The 27,155-nt window shown below is 49.0% G+C and overlaps 1 protein-coding gene and 1 long non-coding RNA gene across 5 annotated transcripts in view; one reads left to right on the forward strand and one right to left on the reverse strand.

The window, feature by feature from the left end:
* Positions 1-26,835, reverse strand: part of LOC308459560 — a 77,180-nt gene extending 50,345 nt beyond the window's left edge. For 2 of the 3 annotated variants that reach the window (XR_013978144.1, XR_013978145.1), the window contains exon 1: positions 26,639-26,835. This is a non-coding gene — a long non-coding RNA (uncharacterized lncRNA). Of the gene's footprint in view, positions 1-16,986; positions 17,199-26,638 lie in introns of those variants that run through there. The other variant, XR_013978146.1, reaches the window with a different exon arrangement.
* On the forward strand, positions 18,839-25,006 carry DLX6 (distal-less homeobox 6). Of its 2 annotated transcripts, XR_013978043.1 has the most exons (4): positions 18,839-19,938; positions 21,876-22,069; positions 23,448-23,603; positions 24,260-24,357. XR_013978043.1 is itself a non-coding variant. In XM_080975047.1 (3 exons), exons 1-3 carry the CDS (start codon positions 19,347-19,349, stop codon positions 24,509-24,511), a joined length of 1,038 nt encoding a protein of 345 aa, XP_080831173.1. In that variant the 5' UTR covers positions 18,844-19,346; the 3' UTR covers positions 24,512-25,006. The 2 variants fall into 2 exon arrangements, 1 of the variants encoding a protein (XP_080831173.1); XM_080975047.1 differs by lacking the exon at positions 23,448-23,603 and having other exon boundaries at positions 18,844-19,938; positions 24,260-25,006.
* Positions 26,836-27,155: the final 320 nt, after the last annotated feature.

A 27,155-nucleotide genomic window follows, 5' to 3' on the forward strand; every position in this document is an offset into this window, starting at 1 on the left:
AGACCAATGATGTGGACAATACAGAGCTTAGATGCATTGATGGTCTGAATCAGCATAAGGCATATGTTTCTGGGTGTCATCTGGGTCCAGGGATCAAATGAATGACACAGTGCCATCCACAAAGTGTTCAGGGCAATCCTTGATGGGTTGCAACCCTAACCTATCACAGCTCTAATTTATTTACAGTTTTGGCTAGGCAGCTGCTGTTCTTAAAAAGCACGAAGATGACTGCTTTGGATTCTTTTGCTTTGTTTCCTAAAACAAAGTGACCTCTTGAATGTTCAAGTGCTATTGCCCTGGTCTACGCATTTGTAGCAGAATGAGATGGCACCATGCTGGGGTGGTAGGATGGAGAGCTTGACATAAGGAAGTATGCAGAAACCTGACCACCCACCACTGCCACACAAACACACCTGCAGTCTGAAACAGTAGTACAGCCCACTCTACCATCTCAGCATTCTTCCCCCTGTTCTCCTGCATGTTACCGCACTGAGTTAAACATTGCCTCCTGTGATGAGCTCACCCATAGGGTCATAGAATTGTAGAGTTCGGAGGGACCACGAGGGTCATCTTAGTCCAACCCTCTGCAGCACAGAAATGTTTTGCCCAATGCTGGGCTAAAACCCATGACCCTGAAATTAAAAGTCTCGTGCTCTACTGACTGAGCTATAGATCTTAGGGAATTGTCCATGAATGCCTCACCAAACACACACACAAAACCACAATCAATCAGTGAGGAACATATTGCTACTAACCTGACAGGAAATAATTCCTAATTCAGGGATGGCGAACCTTGGACTTAGAGGCCAGATGTGGCCCTCCGGTTCTTTCTCTCTGGCCCTTGGGACATTTCCCATGCTTTCATTTGGCTGAAATATATCTTTGAACTCTGGTCATGCCTCTGGCTTGTCTGGATGGAGCCTAGTGAGAGCTGTGTGAGTGTCTACTGCGCAGACAACTTTGCATTTATTACTTCTTCTGCTTTTGCGTATGGCGCCATCATAGGAGCCAACTCCTAGGGGGTGGAGCCGAGAGGTCTTCACACACACCCCATAAAATATTTGAGGGGTCTCTTCCCCACCCCCAGTTGATGAGCATTGCCGTTCAAACGGTGTCTGTGCACTGTGCCATGTGATCAATTACGTAGGGCAGGGCTTACTTGGGCCCACCCTAATATTTTATTCAAGTTGGCACCTCTGTATGCCATCCACTACTGGCACATGGTCCCCAGAAGAGGAAGTGTCCCCACTCTGGTCCTCTTTGCTTGCCTTGACCCACCCCAGGACTCATCTGCTCCCTTTTCTCACTTTCTCTGAGCTGCTGCAGCGGGCAGGTACTAACGTGTGGAAGCTATGGCTGCTTTCTAGATATGAAGTGGTTGTTGTTTTGGTCCCTGCTGCTTTTTAAATGCATTTTTTTTATTAGTTAAAGTATATCTAGGCCCCAGAGGGGTTCCCCCTGAAATTACTGATTGTACTGCTGAGATCAGGGGTGGGGTCAGCAAACTTTTTCAACAGGGGGCCAGTCCACTGTCCCTCAGACCTTGTGGGGGGGGGCAGACTATATTTTGAGGACAAAAAAATGAATGAATTCCTATGCCCCACAAATAACCCAGAGATGCACTTTAAATAAAAGCACACATTCTACTCATGTAAAAATATGCTGATTCCCAGACCGTCCACGGGCCACATTTAGAAGGTGAATGGGCCGGATCCGGCCCCCAGGCCTTAGCTTGCCTACCCATGGCTGAGATGTTCAAATTGTGGGGTGCTCTCACATGGTAAGGATGCTGGTCAACTGCAGGAGGACTGGGGAGGGTCAAGAGTATTGGGATTCTACGAGAAGCAGCCCTGTGCTAGTGGGAGACAAATAGGAAAGGGGTAGAAGGAATACTCCTGGGAGCATCTCTGTCTCTCTTGCATAACTTTGCTATGTATCATTTGGAGCAGTGCCTACAGAAGCCAAGCAGGTCCCTTGCCTCTTTCTCAATGGGGGAAGCGCCATAAGGTCAGTGGCAGAACATCTGCTGTGCATGCAGAAGGTCCCAGGCTCAGTCCCCAGCATCTCTTGATAGGACAGGAAGAGAGTCCCTTGCCTGAGGCCCTGGAGAGTTACCACCAGTCAGTTTACTGTAGACAATGCTAACCCAGATCGGCCAATGATCTTAGTTGGAAAAAGGCAACTTCCTATGCACCTGTGTTCTCACCTTGCCCTCCTCCTCCTTCCAGCCCTGCCATTTTTCTCTTAGCTGGCTGGACTTGAGGAACTCTTAGCTTTCCACACAGCAGTCCCTCTTGAACAACAGGCATTGCTAAGTGACTCCATACATATCCCCTGACTCCCCTTCCTATTTTCAATGGTTATCACAAGTTGTTCTAAGGAATGGGTTCTATCCTTTGGCTCAGACACCTTGCTACCCACTTTATAAGGCTTGTCTTCTAGTATCTGAAGGGTCCTCATGCAAAAGATGGAGCTGGTTTGCAGGAACAGAATCAATGGGTGAGGAAGTGCAGGGAGGCAGATTTTGCCTACACATTAGGAGAAACTTCCCTAAGGTTAGGTTAGAGCTGTTCGACCGTGGAACAGGTTGTGGAGGAGACTCTCGTTTCCTAGGGGCATTTAAGCACCTGCCAGGGATGCTGTAGTGCCAACCCTAGATCACTGCTTGAGTTACGGGCAAGGGGATCAGAACCTTGATCCATCTAGTTCCATGTTTTCTGCACTGACTGGCAGCGGATCTCCAGAGCCTGAGACCAAAATGAACCTGGGGTCTTTACATGCTGAGCTCCAAGTCCTTCCCCAAAGGCACAGCTTGGGAGAGCAATTTTGCTATTCTCTGTTGTTATTGACTTATTTGCCTGGTTGGAAATCCTTCGCCAAGTTCCCTCGCTCGCTGGTCTTCTCTCCTCCGCATCCAACCTCTGCGCTTGGAAGATTGATAGGCCTTTTCCAGCGTGGCTTTTCTCTCTCTCTCTCTCTCTCTCTCTCTCTCTCTCTCTCTCTCTCTCCCCCCCCTGAAGCTGTCGACATCGGCAAATTAATACTACTAATTACCCCTCAGTGGAGACTAACCAGATCCTTCTTGATTGGATTTTGACTGCTGTATTTTGGAGCTGCGGCGGTAAGGACGGGACCCGGCCGGCGTCTGCGCAACATAAACCCGCTGGTGGTGACGACTGCCTGCTTTTCACGCTTTTTAAAAGAATAGGGTGTGGAGAAGGGAATTTATCAGTCTTCGTGCAACCCCGCTCGAGCAGCGCTGCTGGGTTAGGGCGGTTTGCGGGAATCAGGCGAAAGGCGGCTTAAACCCGCGATCACCGTCGCTCTTTCTAGCCCACGGAAAGTCTTGGAAGATGCTTTCTACACAACTCGACGGGGGGGGGGGGGGCGGTGAACCCGACAGAAGGAGGAAGAGATGAAGATACAGAACTTGGGGCTGTGGTTCTTGCATTCTCCTGAGTACTGTCCTAGGACTAAACCCCATAGGAGCCAGTGGGGTGGACTTAATTCCGGGGTAGCCAAAGTGGTCTAGGAGCCAACTCCTAGGGCCCCAGGTCCCTTCGGTCCCCCCAATAAAATATTTGAGGGGTCCAGCCCCCCTAAGTTGATGGGCATTGTCATTCAAATGGTGTGTGCCGTGTCTTGTGATAGATTTTCAGGAGCGGGGCTTAACCCCCCCCCCCCATATTTTATTCAATTTGGCACCCTTGCAACGTGGTGCCCTCCATATGCTGTTGGATTAAAACTCAGCCCCGACCAACCGCCAGGACTGCTGGGAATCGCAGTTCAACAACAACATGACTATCTCCACTTTCATGACTCATAGGATCGGGACACAAGAAGATGCTTTAGATTAGAAAAGGCAGGTCATTGGTCTGCCTAGTTCTGTATTGTGGATCCTGGCTGGAAAATGGTTCTTAATTAAGAGTTTCAGGCAGGAGCCTGGCGATGCTGAGGATTGAACCCGGGACCCTTTGGGCACTCAGAGCACTGCACATCGGGGCGTCGTCACGGTCACGTGGGCTTGCGTGCTAAGGCCATGCTCGGCTATGCATTTCTATCTGGTGGCAAGGGTTCCAACTTGAATAAAATATGGGAGGGGGCAGATAAACTCCACCCCGCATAATCGATCACACGACGCGGTGCATGCATACCACGTAAATAGCAATGCCAATCAAGTTTGGGATGGTTCGGCCCCCACAAATGTTTTATGGAGTTGGTTCCTATGTCTGATGGCAAGTCCCAACGGGGAATATTACGTAGGATCACTCTGCACAAATTCGCGGTAGAATTGAGCGGCTCCCTTTCCAGAGAATAGCAAGGAAACAGTGCCATAAATTCGCTTCGAAATGGGATAGATCACAGTCTTGAGCTAGATTTCTTCTATTGCCCTTTAAAGCACAAACTTCCGCCCCAAACCAATCCCTTGGCAGGTTCGTCAATCCTCGATTATAGTCTTTCTTTCTTTCTTTCTTTCTTTCTTTCTTTCTTTCTTGGGGGGAGAACCGCACTGACACAGGAATGTCACATAAAACAGACCTCCCCACTCCCCACCTAAGGAGCTCATGAGTCGAATTTACAACGCTAGCTGAGATTATAACCTCGACAGATCAGCTATTTCTAAATGCTTGCGTCCAGTCAGATGTGGGTCTTGAGAAAGAGACAGGGAGCCTCGACTAAGGAATAAAATAATTAAGGCTGCAACCCCAACCCCTCTTGCCTGGGAGTAAGCCCCATTGACTTCAGTAGGACTGACTTCCGAGTAGACATGGGACTGACGCGGGGATAGAATATGAGATCTTTAACAGGGTCCTCCACCTCTTCTGTGGTTTGGGAAGAAGAGTGCTGTGTAAGTCGCAAGTCTACGCAGCTGTATATATTTACACCAACCCCTACCTGGCCCAAAGGATAATTCTCAGTTGTCATCTACATTTATCCGGCAGATCCATGTCTATTATTATTATTATTAAGAAATGATGGAGCATAGATCAATGACTGAACAACATTGACCAGGCACTTTCTTAAGTTCATTACACCCTTCCTACCTCCCGGGAACTCGAGCTGACTTACACAGACTTCTAGGGCGGCCTCCCACCCCGCGCTGACCAGACCCAAGCTCAGAATTCCTCCAGGAAGTGACCGGAAGTTCGAAACAAGTCGCTCTCAGAGTGGCTGCAAAAGGGCCGGCAGGCAGATCTGCGGAGGGAAACGGGGCGCAGGGGCAGACCTTGACTGTCGCCGTCCGTAACGTGTGGCTTTAATTACATGCCTTCCGGCTTAGCACAGTTACAGAAGAGGACGTAGCGCAAAATGTATTCCCGCCTGGTATATATGGAAAGCTACTCCTTTCTTCCTTGCATTTGTGGGGGGAAAGAGGGGGACGATTTCATCACCATCGACCTCTGTATGTGTCACCCCAATTCCAAGATTGGCTTCATGGGGTCTAGGCGTGGGGTTGGAGCTATTCATTAACAATACGTAAAAGAATAACCCCTCGCTCATTGCACGTGTCAGACACGACTGTCTATGTGACCTTGGAGGCGTTACTACGCTTGGGCCTCAGTTTCCTATTCATTTGCCATAAAAGAAGGAAGAATGAATAGATGGACGGACGGACGGACAATCAGACCAGGAATAAATTATTCTGGCATCAAAATGAAATAGTTCCCTAGAAGAGGAATTAAATCCATCAGTGTAACTAAAGCCAACGCGATAGGTTGAGTCCTGTTGAAGTCATTGGAGGCGAAATGGTCCTTCATTGAATTATGGAGCGGCTCTATTAATTTGCAATTTTTTAATTAAATGTGCGTGACAGAAAGATGCTACTTTCAACATAGTGGTAGGCCTCCCTCCCGCCTCCCTCCCTCTGTGTGTGTGTATCTGTCTGTGTCTTACGTCTCTCCCCAGAGTTAATAGATAATGGATCTCTCAATGGATCGCTTATACGTAATTAATTTTCACTTATGTTTCGTTGTCTACCGAGAACTTGATGAAGAAGCCGCTCAGTTTATAGGGACGGAAGCCGCCAGGGAGGGGAAAGCCAGCGAGTTTTGTCCAGTGTAGTTATATCATTAGAATTTCCTGGGTAAAGAAATGCAGGGGCGGAAGGGGGGGGGGGGAGAGAGAGAGAGAAGCCAGGGCAACTTCATTAATTAAATCAACTCCAACAGAAACATGAAAACTTCTGCCTCTGTCTCTGTCTCGTGTGTTTACTACCAGCCCATGCCACGCTTGGTAAATGTATTATTTGAAGGTAAGAGTAAATAATTGCCTTTAGCGCAAACATGGGGAAGCGACGCGGAGGCTTTTTGAAGCTCGCTAAAAATAAGCTACAAGAGAAAGCGAAAAAGCTGAAGGTGGAGGAGAAAGAGGGAAGGAGGCCATCGCGATAATTTGATGCAATTAAAGTGTCTGCCTTCATTTGCCGAGGCGATCCTCGCTCTCTCTGGTTCTCGGCGATACTCTTGGAGATGTGACGAGAGAGAGAGAGAGAGAGAGAGAGAGAGAGAGAGAGAGAGAGAGAGAGAGAGAGAGAGAAGATCCGGCCGGTGGGTCGGTTCCTTGCAGCGAGAAGGAGTTCGCTGCTGGACCGTCTGAAATATTGATGGACGGGGCTGCAACTCGATCGGAGATGCAGGCCGGAGAGCGCTGCGTCTCTGCTTAAGGAGCCAGCTCTGAGAAATTGCAGCCTTCGCTCGCCGCCCCGCTTTAGAAGGGATTAGAAAACGAAATACGGAAGAAAAGTCCATGGGTGCTGGTTGTTGCGCTTTTGCGCGCGGACGCAATTCTCTGGCTAGGGCCGGGGCGCTCGTTCCGAAGTCTTCCCCCCCCCCCCCCTCAGAAGTAAACCCCACAGGTTCCGATGGGATTGTAGGTTGGATCGACCCCGCCGCCCCCACTCCACTTCCTCCTCTCCTCTTTCCCTTTCTCATTTCAGCAAAGCCAAAGCAAACTTGTGGGCAGACAGGAATCCACCCAAGCGCCTGATCCCCCTGGCACATTCCGAACTTGGAGACGGGCCGACCTTCTCCCATAGAAAATAAGAGGAATAAGACAAGATTTGTAAAAGCACATCAAGAAGGGAGAATAGTACGACACAGCCAGAATAATGGGGCCAATAAATCATCGTGGAAAACGTCTCGTTGGTGAATTGGCCTCTGAATTGCTGCTGCGGTCCAGATTTTAATTTCCACGGAGTCCTGAGTTCCAACGTGGGCTCAGAGGGAGACTTTGGTCCAGACGCTCCCTCTGGATTCCAACCTACCTCACAGGGTTGTTGTGAGGGCATAATGGAGGAATGCCAGGCACACAATCCCAGCGGTTAAAGGCAGGATTAAAATATAAATACAGTTGGTGGTAGTGATTTATTAATAGCATTATTTAATGTTTAGTAGCAGTATTTAATATTATCAACAGAAGAGCAGCAGCAGCAGCCATCACCCTTGGAGCGATCCGTAACTTGGAGAAGCTAAAATGTTTGGAATGAAACTGATGTGGAGGAGAGCAGCAGCCGAAAAACTGATCCGTGGAGGGAGAAGGGGTGCTGTGTGACTGCATTGGATTTGAATCACATCTTGAGCATGCTCCTAGAAAGTCAGCCCTCGTAAGTAGGAAGAGGAGAAGGAGGAGTTGTGGATCCCGGCCAGAGACTATTGAGGTTTGGAGTAAAGGTTGGAAGGTACCAAACAGCCCCCAGTTAAGGAATCGCTCGGCTTTTAAGGCGTTTGCCCCTGAAGCCAGAAGAAACCGTTCCGAAACAGTATCTCGAATTAAGACAAGGTGGTGGTGGTTTAAATAGAAGCAAGGAAAGCGAGGATCTTAGCAGGCTGTTATCCTAAGCAGCACTGCAACGGGGGGAATAAGGCCAATTGATTTCTTAGTAAGTATGCTGAGGATTGAGGGCGGCCTTAGGTGCCTTCAGGATCCAGATGAAGGGCAGCAGCACCGGTGCGTGGCAGATGTTGTGAGGACAGGACGCGTTCACACGGGGAAGCTGCTGCCTCGGATTCCACCAGAACATGCGCATCAAAACAATGCACCACCTACTGCTAAACTCCCGAGACTCTGCACCCTGATCACCCCACATCCCCAGTTTAGTTCCTCACCCACCGCCTTTTACACCCCCACCCCAGGGAAAGTCATTGTTCCTAACCCCGCCCCCCTCTCCCGCAGGGCTTTGAAAGCGCTCGATCGCTTCCCCAGCAACACGCATTGAACCCATCTGGAAGAAGGATCCGGTTTAAATTACAGGACAAATCTGTACAAGAGACAGTGGCTGAGTCTCTGTGGATCGTTCCCGTCTGCCTTCCATTATTTTGACCCAGGGTGCTGTGCAGCAAACGCTGCGTGTGTGATCCATCTGTGTAGGCTTCCCCCCTCCCTCCCCCCTCCCTCTCTCCCTTCTCAGCTTGTCCCCCCCCCCCCCCCCCGCACGCTCTCCGCCACTTCCTTCACACTAGCGGTATGGAAAGCCCTTGACGCCTGCCAGTCTGTTATAATGCTCGTGGGTTTACAATCCAGAAAGCGAGGAAGGGGGAGGAGGGGGGGAGGAGGAGGAGAAAAGAAAGTGTGTGTGCCGCGGGGGTGCGGGGGGCTGCGCGCGGTGGTGAGCGTCTTCTCCCCTCCATCCATTCTCGGACTGGCAGCGTTTAACTCCCTGGCTTCTCCTTAAAATAGCTCGCTTTCATCTAGAGGAGGTGACCTCTTTTTGTGGGATCCTTTGCTTCCCACTCGCTCGCTATTAAGGAGATGACAATATGACATCCCGGCAGAAGACGAAGAGCAAATGTGTTTGGGGGTAAACAGGATTGGGGGAAGCGCTGGAAATGTGATCAGCAGATGGAGAGGGGGGTTTGGGGGGCGGGAGGTTAGCCTGAGAGGGAGGGAGGGAGGGAGGGAGGGAGGGAAGGAAGGAAGGAAGGAAGGAAGGAAGGAAGGAGAAAAACTTTTAAGCAAATGCTTATATTTGAGAATAGTGTCAAATTTTAAGAGGTGGACAAAATAATAATAATAATAATAACAACAACAACAACAACAACAACAACGATGATGACGACGAAGAAGGATTTAGGCAGGTGCCTTTTCATTCAGCTCGCACTTCTCATTCACTCCTAATTAGCTGTCTCCTACCGATGTCAAGAAAGTGGCTTGCTCGGATGGATATTAAAGGTTGACAGAGGGAGCGCTGCCTTTCTAGACCATCGCGCCAGAAGGACTCGCGATTCCAGCGCTTTTTCTCCGCAGGACAGAGAGATGTCTCTGAGGCATCTCAGAAGCTGGGCACGAGTTAAGAAAGACACACACGTTCAGGGATCTTGCTCCTAACAAGTGAGCTGTACACGTGCACTGCGATCCTATAGAGGTCTGCTGAGATGGAAGTCCCGTTGGGATCAACGGGACTTATTCCCATGGATGAGATGGCGCAAGTTTTGCTATATAATCCCAAGCACTGAGAAGTGTGAATCCTGGTAAAGCACTCTTACTATGAAGTAAGCTCCACTGAGTACTGTACTACAGGAATTACTTCCGAGTGAACGTCCTTAGGATGGCGGAGCAAATACACCATGCATACGTTAATATCCCCAGAAGTATCCATCCATCCATCCATCTATCCATCCATCCTTATCTCTCTATCAACCTACCTACAGAGTGGGCTATGTCCCAGGAATCTCGTCTTTGTGTGTGGATTGACTTATATTATCCGTTCCCCACAAACCTGTCTTCAGCTCAGACTGGGACTCTTCCAGATTCAGTGGATTCTGAAGAGATTTAGGTGATACCCATTTCGTTATTTGAGGTCTGACTCTTTAGGGTTTTTTTCCTTGAGAACAAGACATTGTGTCACAATCTTATCTGCTCTGAGCCTGTGGCATAGGGCGAGCTGTAAATCGAACGAAGGAAGGAAGAAAACAGATATCAGTTATCTGTGTACACACAAGCCAAACTTTAGGGGTCAGCTTAAATGGATCAGTTTCATGTATTCGCACGCGCGCGCGCGCTCTCTCTCACGCATATAACGGATTACATCAGAATAAGATCAGAAAGCAGAGTTCCTCGCTCCCCCTCTCTCATTATTTTAAAGGGAAACAAAATAAACATTTTCTCTTTTTGAGCCCATTTTAACATGGTGTGCGCGCGTGTGTGCTGTGTATATTCTATATCCCTAAATACAAATATATATATATATTAACAATCCTACACATGTCTTAATCAGAAGTAAGTTCCAATGAGTTCATAGAGGACAGCAGTTTAAGCCTCTTTTCTCTCTTTCTTCCAGACACTGGGGCTGCCAGCCTGTTACCTGGAAGTAACCTCAGGGGACTTACATATGAGTAAGAGTGCAAAGGACTGCTGTCTCACAGCCCAATCCTATCCGTGTTTATTGTGAGTCCCGTTCAACATAAGCCATGTTTAATTCCGATCAAATATGGCCGGGCTCAGTTTACAAAGCGCTCAAATACTCAAGTAAACTGTTTGCTTGTTCATGTCGAGATTTTTTGGGGGGGTGGGGGCTGTCACGAGGGGCTGGATAGATCCACTGTAGACAGTGCCAGTTGTTCTAGAAATTCGTGAACAAGACTTTGGTAGCAGCCCTGCAACCCCTACTTTCCCGGTGCATATATATATATATTACACACACACACAACCTTGAAATGCTTTCAAACATATTTTGCTTGGTTTTAAATTGACACGCACACACCCAGAACTAAAAAGTTAAATACAGAACTAAATTGCACGCATGGGTTTCTGAAAAGCCTACACCATCACCAGGAATCTGGTGGAACCGTTAAGGAGGAACACATGATTTCTATATTGAAAACGCTCTTTCTAACCCGCCTCTCAGGGCGCATTGCCTTGCAAGGCGGTGTACAAAACTGTGTTAACAAACCAGAACGCTGTCGCAGTAAAAACCATATCACAGGCTCTCAGAAAATAGGCAGTAGCAATTAATCCATAGAAGCCAAGAACAATGTGGGGGCCACACATATTTTTTTGCGGGAGTGAATCTGCCAGATGTGAGGCCATGACTGAAAAAACCCTATCCCATGTATCTCTTGGCAGGACCTACAGTGTAAGCTTCCGTGAACCATATGTCCACATAAGCATTATTCTAGCCCATGAAGCTTTTATCATAATACAATTTGGGATATTTGAAGCCTCGCAAGACTCCATTGTTTTTGCAGTACCCTGTTACCTTTTAAAGAATATATATATATAGATGCCCTCAAAGAATGCAGAACGCCATCCGCGCTGCGGGGATTTATTTATTTGCTTATTTCACTTTATACCCCGCCTTTCCACAATCAATCCCCAGGGCGGCTAACAACAATTCAACATAAAATAATGCGATCAAGTTGCATGCAAAGGGAGCTGCTTCCATTCATTTCAGGACGAACGTTTTGGTGGGTTTCTCCTCCTCCACAACCCCATGCCCCAAAAACCTTATATGAGATAAGCTCAAACGTCCCCCTCCCCCCAAACTCTGGTCTATAAACCCTTTAAGCAAAGGAATAAAATATACTGTGTAAGATGTCGCGTTTGACAGTGGAATGAATTATATGAGCGACCCAGTGGATGCTACCAGGCGTTTTGGAAGTGTGTCTGATTGACTTTCTACCGACTCCGCATAAATCACTCTAAAAATAGGACCCCCGTTTCCTGTTGTTCTCGGAATGTATCTATTAACAAAAACTCGGGAAGGGGAGGAGGCGGAGAAAAGGGAACACAGACCGTCCCTACTACCGAGTGTTCACACGCGACAGTATGTGCGCAAGTGGTTTCGGCGCTGCGCTTACTTTTCCTAAGTACAAAGAGGTATCTCCGGGGTTAGGAAAATGCGTTCGGGTCCGAGTTGCATCAGGAGCTAGGCTGGTTTGGAAAGGTCCTTCCATTGGCATCAGTGGGACCCATTAAATAGAGCTTTGTGGTCGGCGGCTGCCAGGCAGATTCTGTTCAAAGGCACACTCATTTCCCTGGGTTGCAGATCGGGACATCTATTTACTTCCAAATTTCGCGGCCATCGAGGTCGATTTCTTCGTCATCAAATACTTCCAACCCTCTCTCTTTCTCAGATTCAGGATCCACCGGGTCTTAAGCTCCCGGTATGAAATATGCTATGCGCAGGAGAAATAAATAACTTAAAAGACCCACTGATTGCATCTGTCAATATCCTGCGCGCATCTGGCGGAGGACGAGGGGAAGGGCGGAAATATATTGTTTCTCTTCCAACAAATTCACTCTTAGGAGTTGGGAAAGAAGCCTTTTCTCGGTAGCTCCTTGCAGTATCAGGAGCGAGCAGGATATGTGCGCGAGAGTGTCTCTCTGAGTCTGCTTTAGGTGAAAAATTCATGGCGAACGTTTGCGTGGAAGGGAGGCCCATCACTGGTTTCAAAGAGCGCAGTGTGCGTGGATCACAACAGTTTGACACCCTCGATCTGACACACATCATGTAGACCTTTCCCATTTTTCACTGGGTTGTGTGTGTGTGTGTGTGTGTGCGTGCGTGTGTGCAGTCCCACTCTTTGAAACCGACTGTTGCTCCCAAGATAAATATGTTCGCGATGTACTGGACCCGCTGCGAAAGTTCCATCGCGACCCACGAGGAGAGGCGCGCAGCGCGATCCTAACCACTTTTCATCCAAAATAAGTCCTAAGAGAGTTACTTACGCCCGAGGAGAGAAAGCGTGCTTTGGATTGCGGCCCTAAGAAGCCCCTTGCTGCATCCAGACCAGGCTGCTTAAATATAAGGGAGCCAGAGGATTTGGCTGCAGTAGGAGGTCCGTAACCCAAAGCAAACACCGTTCGGCCTTGGTTACGGATTTTCTACAAGGAAAGGGGAACCACTCTCTTAGTTACAGAGAGACGAGAGGAAGAAACCACGGCTGCCTTTGTGTGCATGTGTTTTAGGCGGGGTTCTACTGGTTTGGAGACTACTCCTACGAAACGGCCTCTCCCGCTTCATTCTCTTAATTCTAGAGGAATCTCATTTGAAGGACCGCGAAGCAATTTGGGGAGGGGGGAGCCACCTAGATGTTGAATCAATTTCCACAAAACAAGAAAGGCCCGTAGAAGTAACTTTGCCACACCATTTTATTAGATGGTTTCCCGTAGAGCCTGCCAGCTTAGACTATGCGGAGCTCAATGGACTAATAGCTTCTCTCCAACTTAAGGAATATTCTTGAGTCCTTAAAGCCAGAAAGACCTTCCAAGCAAATGTGCAAGGGGGGGGGGTTGTGTGTGTGTGTGTAGATCTTATATTTGACAGGTTTGAGGGCCTCGCTTTTGACAGTTTATGTTCAGTTCCTTACAGCCACTACACCTCAAAAAATAAAAATAAAAAATCCACGGGAGAGAAAGTTGCCGGCTTTCTCACACGGTGCGATTTATTTCGAGACCCGTGTAAACGAACACCAAGTTATTCCTGCGGATTCAAAGGCTACTTATACAGGTCTAATTTCCTTAGAATGAACCTTGTAACTGAGCTCGTCTTAGCAACCAAACACCCTCCCCAAGTCAGGCTTTTCCTTGCAATGAGGCCTGAGGAAAGCCGCTGAGGAAACCAAGGCCAGGAGCTTTTCGTAGTGATGGGATGAGTGGAGAAGAGAAGAATATGGTTTAGAAAAGTATCTCTGTGCTTATTCTGTGGGCAGTTTCGCTTAATGGCTTTATCTCTACAACTTCCTTAAACTAACGAGTGGTTCGCAACTAAGTTTAACTCAGCTTAGACCCAGCGAGGTGATTGAACATGCCTAAATTGTGCCCAGGAATTTCTGTAGGTCTACTCTGAAGTAAAAACTTAGTTGAATGCCATCCAGTGGGTCTGAATGTAACAGAGCCACAGGCCAACCTCACCCAGTGAAAGTGCAGTGCTTGTGGGCGCCATATCCTGAACAAGTACAGGATCTGAAATAAGTCCCCGCCGCGTGGGGGCTCTCCCCCAGTACCCGGACTTTAAAGGGTCATCGCCCCGATTGGGAAACAAACCCTTATTTATTTAGGAAGAGCTTACTTCCAATGCAGCTTGAGTATCTCATACTAAATCCTTGATTTCAGGTGGGGAAGACAGAGAACCTCTTGGCTTCGGATTATCCTTCTGGGCCCTTTACATTCTGGCCTGCTAAACCGAAACGTTTCCCTTCGGATCTGACTAGAACAGAAAGACGGAAATTAAGGAACGGAGTGGGGGGAGGAGGAGATAAGAAGTAACAGGGAAACCTTGCTTTCTGTATAGGCCATAAATGCACAGCGTGCGTCTTTTGTGAAAAATCGCGGTTTTCCATGCGGGTGAAGAAGGAGGGGAGGGGGAAAACCCCCCACCCACTGTTACTACTTCACCCCCCCCCCTCCACGGCTAGGCCCGGGGTTCCTCAACTTCGGGACCAGCGAGGACAGCTCCACCTACCGCCACTTCTCCCCGAGAACGACCTCGCCTTCAGATTCCCCAGGGGCTTCCTCCGCACCCTCCCTGGAAGGTAACGAGAGGTTGAACCAGGTAGCCCTCCGGGATAGGCCTCGCCCTTCCTTCTCCGCTGGAGAACTGGCACCCTGTGGGAAGCGGGGACTAAGGGATCGATCCGAGGGTGGCTGCGGGGATCAGCAGCAAGAGATCTCCCACCCAGGCTAGGGGAATTGAAGTTCGAAACGGGGAGGAGGCACATTTCAGCTGCGTTCCCCCAAGCGCCGCTCCCTAAAGGTGTGAGAGGCTCTTTCCCAACAGGATCCTGAAAACAATAAATATTTACGAGGCTCCTCGAAGTCAAGAGCCATTCACACCAGCCAATGGGAGCCTCAGAAAGTTACCGCCAGCCTGGTGGATTTGGATAATGGAGCAATTGCCAGGATGAGACCCAGGGAGTTCAACCAGTTAGGGGTGGAGAGAGGAAAACCCCGGTGAGAAAAATCGTTCGGGAAGTTTGTCGCTCTATCATTTATCCATCCATCCTAGACACATTAAAGAGAGGTCGGCGCCACCTGTGCGGATGTATTAAAAATCGCCAGGCAGATTTTGCCAAGAGTTGTGTTTGTCTATAGGTAGAGCTGCGTAATGTTAACAAGAGAACCGAAAGCATCAACAGAGCCAAAATAATAGCAACTGGTCTGCTTTGAGGTAAGAGATTCGTGATCACAACCATGCTAGGTATGCCTCGACACCTTGATGCTGTAGTGGGGGTGCCAAAGAAGCTCAGAACAGGGATGGCAACATAGGTAGAATGTTATCTTGTATTTGGGGCAATTCCACCGCAGGTGGGTGGGTATGCAAGCTTTCGAGCGGCACCGAGTTCTTCCGCCTCGTGTGTAGCTTAGAAGTTGGCGTATTTCTATATCAACAGAGTTGGACCAATAAAAGAGATCACCTTACTATGTGTATGTGTGTGCATAGCGCGTGTATGTGTCTATTACGTCAGTGATGGAACAGAACAGATAAAGGATATACATCTTGCCGAGCATTTTAGAACAAATACAGAAAGGTGCCCATTCAAAAGAGGCGAATGAATAGATTGATACAAACGATAATTCTATACACATTTCTATATAGGGATTCGTTCCCTTGGATATCACAAACTCTCAAAGAAAGGGGGGGGGGCAGTTTACCCACCAACATATTTGCCTGGTGAGCTGCTTATGGATCTCGCAGCCTCTTCCCCCGCCTCGCTCCACGCGCACGCGTTTCTCTCCTGATTTTATTTCCTTGAAAATAAAACCGCTTGACGATTTCGCTCTCATATCATCTGCTTTAACAGAGGTTCGTGTGGCAGGACACAAACACATATATAGTCACAGATGGATCCTGTGCGAGTTCACTCCGAATTCATTGCCAGTGAGCTCAAATGAGGACTTACCCTCAGGTAAGCGTGCATAGGAATTGCAATCCTAGAAACGCACCGAGCAGAGCTTTTCAGAGAGAGAGAAAGAAAAATAAATAACACCGACAACAGAAACTCTCCCTAACCTAGTCCTCTCTCCACTCCCCAGTGTTTTCCGAAAAGCAAAAGAGAAACGCGACTGTTCTTGGCACCTGCAGAAAACCGCTTCCCCGACGGTTGTTAACAAGAAGCTGGAGGGTATAAAGCAATAAACCTGCCAAATCTACCTGCGCTTTAGTTACACCCTAGGAAGAAAGTCTCTCAGGAAACTGGCAGCAGAACGCTAGTTGGACCTTCGCTCAGCTCTCTTAAATATTAAAAATCGCGCCACTCCATAACCACCTCTCTCTCTCTCTCTCTCTCTCTCTCTCTCTCCCCCCCCCCCCCAGTTCTTCCATAGGACTAGGAACATTTTTTATTTTTTTTAAAAAGGGCATTGGAGATTTGTAAATGCCCGTCTCGGGTTACCCTATTCGAGTGTCGGAGTATGACTCTTGTTAAGAACTCCGCGAACAAGGCAAGACACTTAGAGCTGCATTCAGAGTTACTGAACCGACTCCAGAGGCTCCAGGAGTTAAACGCCGAGAAAGAGGGGGGGAGGGGGAAAACAGCCCATCATCTATGAAAGAGGCACACACTCCCCCCCCCCGCACACACTCCCTGTCCCGTGAACAAGTTACCCAACAACAGAGCGGTGATCTCCTGCCTTACCCATCTCAAAGCGCAACCAAACCTTTTGAACGCAAAGCGCAACGCGCAAAATGGCAAGATCCGTGGGATTCTTAAGAGCCAACTATTTGCTTAAGGTTTGTCATGACCTGGCGAGAAGGAGGGAGGAGAGAGAGAGAGAGAGAGAGAGAGAGAGAGAGAGAGAACCTCTTCTTGATCCTTCTCAATGCCAGGCCTTATTTTTAAAAAATAAATACTTGCCAGATCCGTAACAAACAAATCTCGTAGCACTGTCATATCACACGGCCCCTTGGTCTGGATAAATCCCCCCCCCCCCACCTCCAGGAGAAAAGTTGCCGATGTAGGGAAAGCTGGCAGGTTTATCAGCCTCTCCAACTTTCTCTAGCTTCTTCTCTCCCCCACCCTTGAAAGCGGTCTGGTTTTTCCCCCCTACCTGACTCCTCTTCCGTAAATCTCCAAAGATCCTAATGTTTCCCTGCTCAGTGGACGACAGATTTTTTTTTGTCTAAAAAAAGGAAAGCACAGGCTGACTTGTCCCCCAGAACGAGAACGAGATAGATCCGCTGGCGTGTTGGTTCCAACTTAATGTCTTTCCCCGGTCCATCTTTGCGAGAGATGTGGCGATACCACCTGGATGTTCTGTTATAAATCCCCTAGCAAATAATAAATGGATTAATAATAACAAGGTATGAGGTTCTTTTTATAGAAAAAAATGGGAGAGAATTGAAACTAAATGCGGCAGTTAGACAACCATTTTGATAAGAGGATAATTGAGGCGACACTGGTGTATAATTAGAGGATAATTTATGCTATATCCACTTTTATTCCACCTCCCAAAATAAACCCAGTCCATAATCATTACAGGCAAATTGTTCTGAATTTTATAGCTGCAATTTGAACAAAGTAGTGCAGTTAATCATGGGAGATTTTTCTCTCTCTCCTTTTTGTGTATTCCTGATTAGAAGTCTAATTGCCTCCTTTCGGAAAGTAAAAATAACTGCGAAGCGACTCTATTTTTATCATTAACAATGTTGACAATAAAATAAAATCAACTGGAATTGTAATCGAAAGGCAAATTTAGGGTGAAGGCACTTTTCCTCGGGTAGTTTATATTGCAATCAAGATTTGCCAAACCACTAACCGCATGTCTCATTTGCATATATTTGAAAGCATTACAGGAGCTTCTGTTTTCAATAGGGGGGGGGAAATGTATTACTGACAGATCTCTGAGGATTCGCCCTCGGAGCAGGATGCTGAAAAAGCAGACACTATTGTACTGATCCAAGGACAGCGCTCCGAACAACGAGTTCGCGCGCGCGCGCGTAGTGGGTGTTTGTGTGTTTTAAATGAATCCTTCCCCTGGGCACATTGCATCATCAGGAAAATACCTCAGGAAGGAACCCTGCTAATTTTGTCCAGAAGAACTCTGAGTTGCCACCCAGGATTCTAGACCATAATTTACAGTTCTTTACTGGGCACCGCTTTGGCTCTGAACGCCAAGGCTGGACAGTGTTGTTGTGAATCCTAACGGACACGTGCGAGGCAGCGATAGCCTGCGATGCAACGACAGTAAGGAAAATAAATGCACATTCTTCTTTTTAATTGGAAAAAAACCCCCATAGCTCATTGGAAGGGTGCTTGGCTTTGTAAAAGCGAGGGTGCTACTTCGGAGCGCAGCTTTGTTGTGGTTGTGTGCGGCGCAAAACACGCGCGCGCGTGCCCGCGCGCACACACACATGCACCCCAAGCTCCTGCCTAGCTAGCTAGCTAGCTAGCTGGCTGGCTGCTTCTCGCTCGCTGCGAGCTCTGAAGTTGTGCAGAAGGTGGGCTCGCGCTGACGCCAGTAGAAGTGCCCGGGCTGGGTGACGTCACGGGCGGAGTGACCAATGGGGAGGCGCTGCCCTTTGGAGACCAACCATTCGACTTGTGGCGTTTTCTCTCTTTCCACCTCGCCCCCCCCCTTCCCGCTCCCGCTGTTGTTGTGTGTTGTCGTGCGCCTTCCCCTCCCCCTGCTGCCTCAAGTCGAAAAGCAGAAGCACAACTTTATGAAAGAGAATCCACCTTAAAGAGAAAGGGGGTTATCTCTCTCTCTCTCTCTCTCTCTCTCTCTCTCTCTGCTTTTGCCTTAAACTCCCTCAAGGTCCCCCCACCCCCTTGATGAGGGGGAAAGAAATTACCAAACCAAAAACCTAATAACAAACCCCAACCGGAGAGAGGGAGAGAGAAGGGGAGGGTGCGAGAGAGAAAGAGGGAGCGTGTGTGTCTGAGGTATTAAAAAAAAAAAGCAAAAGCCCCCAAATGGAGGGAAAGAAGAAGCGTGAGGGAAAAAGCCCCGGGAAGGACTAAGTCTGCCGTTCTCTTTCTCTCTCTCTTTCTGGCCCCCCTCCTCCTCCTTCCTTTTCCCTCTCTCTCTCTCTCTCCCTCCCCAGCGCCTCTCACACTCCTCCCCTCCACCCCTCCCTCAGTTAACAAGGCCCCTCTCCCCCTATTGCTCCCTCTCTCTCTCTCTCTTTCTCTCTCTCTCTCTTTCTCCCCCTCTCTCTTTTCCCCCTCTCCCACCTCTCTCTCTCTTTCTCTCCCCCCCCCTCAGCTTTCGCTAAAGAAGAAGAAGAAGAGGAAGAAAAAGCGCGCCCGGGGGGGGGGAATAGCGCGCGAGCCCCGTCGCTAATTCCCGCCCGGCGCAGGCTAATAGGCTCCCTCGAAGGTGGCGGGAGCGCGAGGGGGGCGACGACGACGACGACGACGACGCCGAGTAGCCGGGCTGAGGCGCTCGTCGCTGGCTGCCCAACTTGGATGATGACCATGACTACGATGGCTGACGGGCTGGAGGCGCCGGACTCGTCCAAATCCGCCTTCATGGAGTTCGGGCAGCAGCAGCAGCAGCCGCCTCCGCCGCCGGCGCCTCAGCAGCCGCCTCAGCCGCCGCCGCCTCAGCCGCCGCCTCCTCCAGGGGCTCAGGCGCCCGGCGGCGGCGGCGGCGGCGGCGGCGGCTCTTCGCACTCGGCGCAGCAGCAGCAGCAGCAGCAACAGCAGCAGCAGAGCTCGCCGGCGGCGGCCATGGCGGGCACGCACTACCCGCTGCACTGCCTGCACTCGGCGGCGCCCGCCTCGCACTCGCACCCGCACCACCAGCACCCGCACCACCATCACCACCACCACCACCACCACGCCGCGCCCTACCCGGCCGGCCCCGCCGCCGCCGCCGCCAACTCGTACAGCCACCGCTCGCTGGCCGCCGCCGCCGCAGCCGCCGCCGCCTACCCCTACGTGAGCCACGCGCAGCACAGCCCCTACCTGCAGCCCTACCACGCCGGCGGCGGCGGCGGAGGAGGAGGAGGCGGAGGAGGAGGAGGCGCGGGCGGGACGGCGAGGCCGGACGACGCAGGTGGGTGACACGGGAGGCAACGCGTGACGGAGCGTTCCCACGAGACGGGCGCGGAGATGCCCGGGCCGAGCCCCCGCGACCGGCCCGCTGGCTCCCGGCTTCCTTTGTCTCTCTTTCCCGCATGCCCTTCCTCTCCCTTTGTCTCCTTTTCCTGCTGCACTTCCCTCGCTTTCCCTCCATCGCCTGCCTCTTCTTCCTCCTTCTCTCGCCACTTTTAACCTTCCCTCGGAAGTAAGTTTACAAATCAATACGCAGGATTTCTTGGGCGGGGGGGGGGGTGTTGCTACTTTGCATGGGGATCCCTTGGCTCTCTCCCGCTCAGATCTCTGTTTGAAATGACATCTCCTCACCCCGATCCCGTGCAGGTTTCATTGGGAGGGTAACACCCCCCCCCAAAAAAATAATAATAACAACAACAGTTCGCTTCCAGAGGACTTGCTTTCCTGTAAGCGTGGCTCGGATTTCGGCAACTCTTTCCTGCCTTCCCTTTGCGTGCTCCGCATCCTGAGTTTCCCTCTGGGATCCATCCACACGCGTGCCTGGACGCAGGCCGCCGGCCGACGCGCGTGGGGATGCTCAGGCACGTGTGCCGTGTTTCGGGGACTCCGAGGCGCTGCCCTCCACTTGAAAGCTGCCCATGGACTGCGTGGATTGAAAACCTTAAGCGAAGACCCTGCTGGCTTTCTTCTGCGATAATGTAGCCGTCCAGAGGAACAGGAGTGATTTTGTTTTTTCCTAGGATGTTGTTTGCCTAGCCCGCGGATGCCCTCTCCACGACGGTGGTCTGTGCAGGACGAAGAAATGCGCTTAAAAAGAGCGGCCGGGCCGTAGCCCATCTCCTGCTACGGGGGGCTACTGCCATAGCACTGCAGGCTTCTTTGGGGAAGGAATTGCTCTGCCACGATTATTCCCTCTTTCTTGCTTTTGACGCAGGGTGATCAGAGAGAGAGAAAAGAGAGTCTAAAGCAGGGTTAGTGCCCGAGAGACCCAGGCCAGACGCTGGTGACTCCTGTGTCTTGCTGTGTTGGGCATATACTACAGAGAAGAGGTGTGTGGTGTGTTGTTTTTTTGCCTGCGCGATTTTATCACATCTTTAGCCCCCAGCCACTGTGCCTAGAAAATGACATTGTAAATCCCGTCCGTGCACCCATCGGATGGCTAATCTGCAGTAAACGCCTCGAGAAACAAATGGCAAAGTCGCCGAGGGAAGACGCAGCTCCGCGTCCCTTCGTAAAATCATTTGCACCTGTACGTTGGCTGTGGAGATACGTCTACAGATCCGAAGCAGAAATGCTACCCTGCTTGATTGCTTATTCCTTGAGAAAATGCTGAGATTGGAGATAGATTCATATTTAGGAGATACAAATTGTGTGTGCAGTTCAAACACATTCCAATATTAAATGAGACGTTCAGGTAGCATGAACTCTGCGCGCGTGTCTTTGTGTGTATAGGCAGTAAAAAAACGACGACAGGTTTTGGTAAGAGAGATCAATGCAGTAGCTACAAACTAGGCAACAGGGTGCATTTCAGGTTCTCGGTTAAAACGAAGCAGTTTTGCCATGGACCAGGGATTTCTGGAAATAGCAGTAGTTTTTGTTTGAGCGAAGTACTGCTTGTGTTAAGAGAGCGTCATGAATTTTCTAGCACGCCTGGGTAGCAAAACTGTCAGCAAAGCGGGTAGATCTTGCAGGTCAAAGTGAATCATCCGCCACAGAAGGTTGCCTGGAGGATATATCGGCGGCCTGACCTTCTTATGTATCACCCCGTGCATTTTCTACTCTGTTAGTAATGGCATGGAAATGGCTTTGTCTCTGATTTCCCACCCCACCCCCACCTCCCCAACATGAAAAGCACCCAAAACAAAACCCGGGGTGTCTCATAGAAGGGCTTCGCTGTGCTGGACGTCCCCCTTCAAATGTGCTTTCTTTTTATTGCAGATCAACAGAAAACCACAGTTATCGAAAACGGGGAGATAAGATTTAATGGGAAAGGGAAGAAGATCCGGAAGCCTCGAACCATTTACTCGAGTCTCCAGCTGCAGGCTTTAAACCACCGCTTCCAGCAGACCCAGTACCTGGCGCTTCCCGAGAGAGCAGAGCTGGCGGCATCATTAGGACTAACTCAGACACAGGTAATTTCCGGGGAAGTCCAGAGAGATCCCTGAGAACCTGGGCTCCGAGAGAAGGCCAGGCCAGGCCAAAATCAAGCAGACAAATCACTATTTCCATTGGCCAAAGGCTAGGAATAAAAGCGAAGCTCAGCTACCCAGGTCGGTGGACGGCAAAAACATGGCCAAGTATGCGTTGGTGAAATATCATTCTCTCTATTATTATTATTTTTCAAATTCAGTCTGTTTTGATGGTGCGTTGAGAAAGGTTTGAGTTCACCACTCCAGAATCTGGGCATGCATCTACTTAGTTACAGCCCAAATCTGAAGGTGGAAATAAATAAGCACTGAGGTGGAAATAAATTTATACATAAAACAAAAAGGTTGTTGGGGGGCCAAAGAAACCTCCTCCCCATCCTTTGCTGGTAGAAATGGAAATCTATTTCATACGGTGCACAGCCTCTAGGCCCGAAGAAAGCGCACCTTCCTAGTAATATTCAATAGTAAATTATCCTGGATGAGTAACTGAAATTCAGTGCTTGCCCTTAGGCGAAATGTACAAAAGGTGATGATAGAGCTGACGATCAAAGGGAAGCGTGTACAAAATTAGAGCGAGTTAAGCCACAGTTAAATGTGGTTGGTGCGTTCTGGCTTTCCCAGCAGATTTAAACCTGAATGACACACGAGGTTAGAAGGAAAACGATTAATTTGAATTCATGAATGCAGAAAGGAAGAATAATAAAAAAACTTTTTTGTGGCAGTTTGTAATCTTCCGGACAGAAAAAAACACAAAAGGGATAAACCATGTTCATTGGATTCGCTGGTGGTTGCCAGGAATGTAGGCAAAGCGGGGCATTTTGGATTTGGTGCCTTATTGTGATATAGGGGCGACCTTGAAGGCAAAAGAAGACAGGAGGTGTCTTTAAAGAGCAGCATATCACCACCACCACCACCACCACCACCACCACACATATTTAATGGCAATCCAAGCTTTTAGAGCACCTAAAGTGTGGTACAGAGAAAGGACACTGTCACCTTCCCAGCTGGGATGTTTGCAAAACACTCTTATTTGAATGACACCTAGCTCTCTTACATTGCTGCAGAAGGCTTGTCGTTGTTGTCGTTGTTGCTGCTGCTGCTGCTTGTTTTGTTTTGTTTTTTAAACTTTCATTTGCTGTTTTTGTTTTATTAAATTTTCAATGTATGTAAGGCTCAGTTTTGTTGGTTTTATGCCACTGGGATGATTTCCGCGATAAGCTACAGATCACCATCTTGCTCAGGGAAGAAGATCAAGTCTCCTGGTCCTCTCCTCTCCCCCCCCCCACCCCCACCCTCACTCTACGAAATGGGCTGCTCTCTCTCTCTTCCTTTTTCTTTTGACTCACGTATTACTTCTTTGTAGGCCAAGCTGGAATCCAACAAAACTGACGCGTTTTGGGATTTAAGCCAATTTAGACCCCCCCTCCCTTGAAGGTGCAGCTGCAGACGGTTTTAGAGCCTGATCTTAAAACTCGTAAAAGTGGAAGTGGCACCCCTTCCTAAGCACATTTACTTGGAAGTAAGTCCAACTGATTTCGGTGAAAAACTTCTGAGTATGTGTGGTTAGGATCTCGCCTCGGTCCCATCGAGATCAATGGCGCCGGTGATGGCTCAGGGCTTTAGCGTTGTGGCCCTCTCCAAAAAGGACGGAGGGTTAAAGTGGGGGTGGAGGTGGGGTTTCATAATACAGAGGGAGGCTGTGGGTAGGATAGATTGCCTCCTCTGCCCTGGTTCCCCGCCCCACTCGGGGTCCTAAAACGGTAGCCGCGTCTTGACAATTATGCAGTAATATAGGCCGACGATGGGTATCATACCCATACACGCACGCAGGTTCTCAGTCTGCGTAGGTTGCCTTCAATGGACGCGTGAAGAAGAAAAAATGAACGAGACTCACGCATTGTAACTGTCCCCCCAGAAGGAAATGGCCTTTCCAAACAGTCTCAGCGCAGTTTACTTAAGCAAGTCCTAATTGCGGGTGATTCAAACAATGGCCATGGGAAGCGGGGAGGGGAGATCATGAAGTTCATGCCACGGAGGGAGAAGAAGGAAGGAAGGAAGACTGGATAGACAGACAGATATAGATACATGGATGGATTTGAAACTGTCTATTTGCCTTAATTCCCCCACCCCTCCTCCCCCAGCAGACCTCTCATGCCTTCTGCCTTTCGGTTGCAGGTGAAGATCTGGTTCCAGAACAAGCGCTCCAAGTTCAAGAAACTGCTCAAGCAAGGCGGCAACCCTCACGAGAGCGACCCCCTGCCGGGCTCTGCCACCCTGTCTCCGCGGTCTCCAGGTTTGCCTCCTGTCTGGGACGTTTCAGCCTCTGCCAAAGGAGTCAACATGCCTCCCAATAGCTACATGCCTGGTTATTCTCACTGGTACTCTTCTCCACATCAAGACACAATGCAGAGACCACAAATGATGTGAACGGGGCCAAGAGAAACAGCTCGCCGGAGGAGCCGCTGTCTCCAGCGCGGCCTTGCCAAGCTGGGCGGGGGTGGGGGGAGCAGCGCAGCTCGCGGGGCTCTGGGTGAATCTGGAGTGTGTGGCAAAGGAAGACAGACTTGGGGCGGCTTCGCCTTCGCCTTCTCTTTAAACCTCAGCGATTGATCTTGAGCAGAAAGAGACCATTTGCGTCCTGGCCCACGTCAGATGCTCCTCTTTGGGATATTTCTTTTGGGACTCGGAGGCACCAAACCTCTCTGGGAGTACAAGTCGAAAAGCAAAAAATTTTTACAGACTTTTCCCACCAAGTCCACGCAGCAACTTTAAAACAACAGCACACGACAAAAATAACAAAACTTATTCAATGAAAAAGAAGCGATCCTATTTTTATTCACTAAACCGAGATTGACAACAACAACAAAAAGATTGGAAAGGGAGGGGCGGAGAAAGGGATTTTTTTTTTTTAAGATAATACCGTTTGGGGCGGGGGCGGGCGGGCGGAAAAACTTTTTTTTTCTAGTTTAATTAGGACACTTCCACGAAGTAAAATCTGCATGCTTTCTCGGAGTGGAATCGGCAGCTGTGAGGGCGAATCCACTATATTCTCTCCCACATCCATAAGTCACTTGAAACTAAGGAAGCACCTGAAAACTGACCAGAAGTTCTCCTGCGCATGCCCCGCTGTAATGAATTGGGGCTGTGCCCTCATTCATTTCGGTGGAGCTTGCAGAAGAAAACTCCCCACCCCCTATGTATTATTGCCGCAGGAGAAAGAGAATTTGAGGGGGGGGTAGAGTAACATACATACAAACAAACAAACAAACAAACAAACCCCAAAACAAAACAAAACCGCACCCCATCCTAAGGCTAAAATCTCTTTCACCCACCTGCCCTCCCTCCCTGGCTGGCAGCTCTTTCTCTCTCTCCGTCTCTCAGCTGCCTACCCAGCAACCTTGTTGTACATATTGTTGAATTTTAGTTGTATATATACTTTGTATGTTTTGTCTCCTTTCATATATAGAGTAAAAGCCACAAAATGTCAAAAGAGTCCTGCGTTACTCTACAGCTTTGGAAAGGTTATCTTCCCCCGCCTTCCCAAGAACCACCCATGTTTTAAACCCTAAATGCAGTCGTTTGAGATTTATTACTCGGCGGAACTGTCCTCCTCAGTAATCGTGCTTAGGATGGCAGCCTCGTATAGTTCACATACGGAGTACCACTGACTTTAGCAGGGCTGCTCTAGAGTAGACGTGTTCTGCATGGCCTGCCTGCCTAAGATTTATACAGACAGAATATAATATAATATAATAATGGTCAGAGATGTATGCCCATGTAGTTATCTATGCCATAGATGTACCACGTCAGTAACTAGTTAGATGCTTATGACATAACATACGCGCGTGCACCAGTCCTAACATCGCATCTGTTTTGCAACCTACCTATCCGCCCGGCTAACCAGTAAAAATTATATTGTGCAAAGGAGACTTGCTTTGGATCTGCAAGCCAATTTGCACCCTCTGAAACCAACAGCATCAAACTGGCTTCCTCTTAATCGACTTGGGTCCCCTCCGGATTCTCTGCCTCGCAGAGAGAATTCGTTGATTTCCAGAATCCCGCGGAATTTTCTTTTCCGTTTTCAACCCTGGCGACGTGAAAGCTGCCCTCGAACTGCCTTTTGGCAGATTTGGCAAAAAGTCAAGAGGTTGCCTGCTTTTGTAGGTGGCAATCCCACCAGCTTTCTCACACACTCCTCCGCCAAACAGACTACCTAACGCTGCGTAATAATGTTCCCCAAGTCTCTCTCTCTCTCTCAGCGCTCCCTGGTCCCCATTGCCGAGTCCAGGACGAATCATATCCTTCTTAGGGTGGTGCAAAGGCGAGAAATCATGCACCACGAAAAGCCCCTTTCGTCACACAAGCAGGATGCCCCATACTGCGAGAATTAATGGCTAGAGCCCTGGGCATCCTTCAAATTATGAACCTTGAAACCACTGAGCCATTTATCAGAAGTCAATGGAGATCCTCAGAGTGCTCCGTATAATGACAGCTACATACAGTCGTGCAAAAGGACAGTCACTATAATTAGACACAAAAGCCAAGACTACTTACCAATATACCAGCGCCGGTTTTTTGTTGAGCAACTTCCACGCTCAGTCAGTCTTCAGAATGGCTTAAAACCGATCAAGTCTTGTCATTTTCTACCATTCGCATTGTTACATTAGGAGGAAAAAATGTTTTCTTTTCTTCCCCCCCCTCCTCGTTCCCACTGTGAAACTTTGGGTTCAGCTCTCCCCAGGATCAATTGTGAACAAAGCCCCCAGCTGCAGTGCCATCCAATTTGAGGCAGACATTGGGGACAATTTAAGGTTTTTATCCATAAGAAGGTTTTCCCCCCCATTCTCTTAAATGCAGCCATAATTAGAGTAATTTTTCATGTAGCCCGCTGATTACAGCGTTTTTACCGTCAAAGATAATTACCTGTAATTTTCTTCCACTTTTAATACTAAAAAGCCATCTTTATTTAGATTCAGGAACAGGAAAGGCGAAACAAAAGAGGGAAATTATTCTGTTATTCATACACAAATTGCAGAGACGTAGGACCTAAAATTGAAAATTAACCAAAATT

This window comes from Podarcis pityusensis (genome assembly GCF_964106645.2).
Source record: "Podarcis pityusensis genome assembly, chromosome: 12".
NCBI lineage: Eukaryota > Metazoa > Chordata > Lepidosauria > Squamata > Lacertidae > Podarcis > Podarcis pityusensis.

Coding starts and splice junctions, on each gene's coding strand:
- DLX6 (XM_080975047.1), top strand. CDS start 19,347: ATGATGACCATGACTACGATGGCTGACGGGCTGGAGGCGCCGGACTCG. Junction 19,939..21,875: donor GGCGAGGCCGGACGACGCAG/GTGGGTGACACG, acceptor TTTTTATTGCAG/ATCAACAGAAAACCACAGTT. Junction 22,070..24,259: donor TAGGACTAACTCAGACACAG/GTAATTTCCGGG, acceptor TTTCGGTTGCAG/GTGAAGATCTGGTTCCAGAA.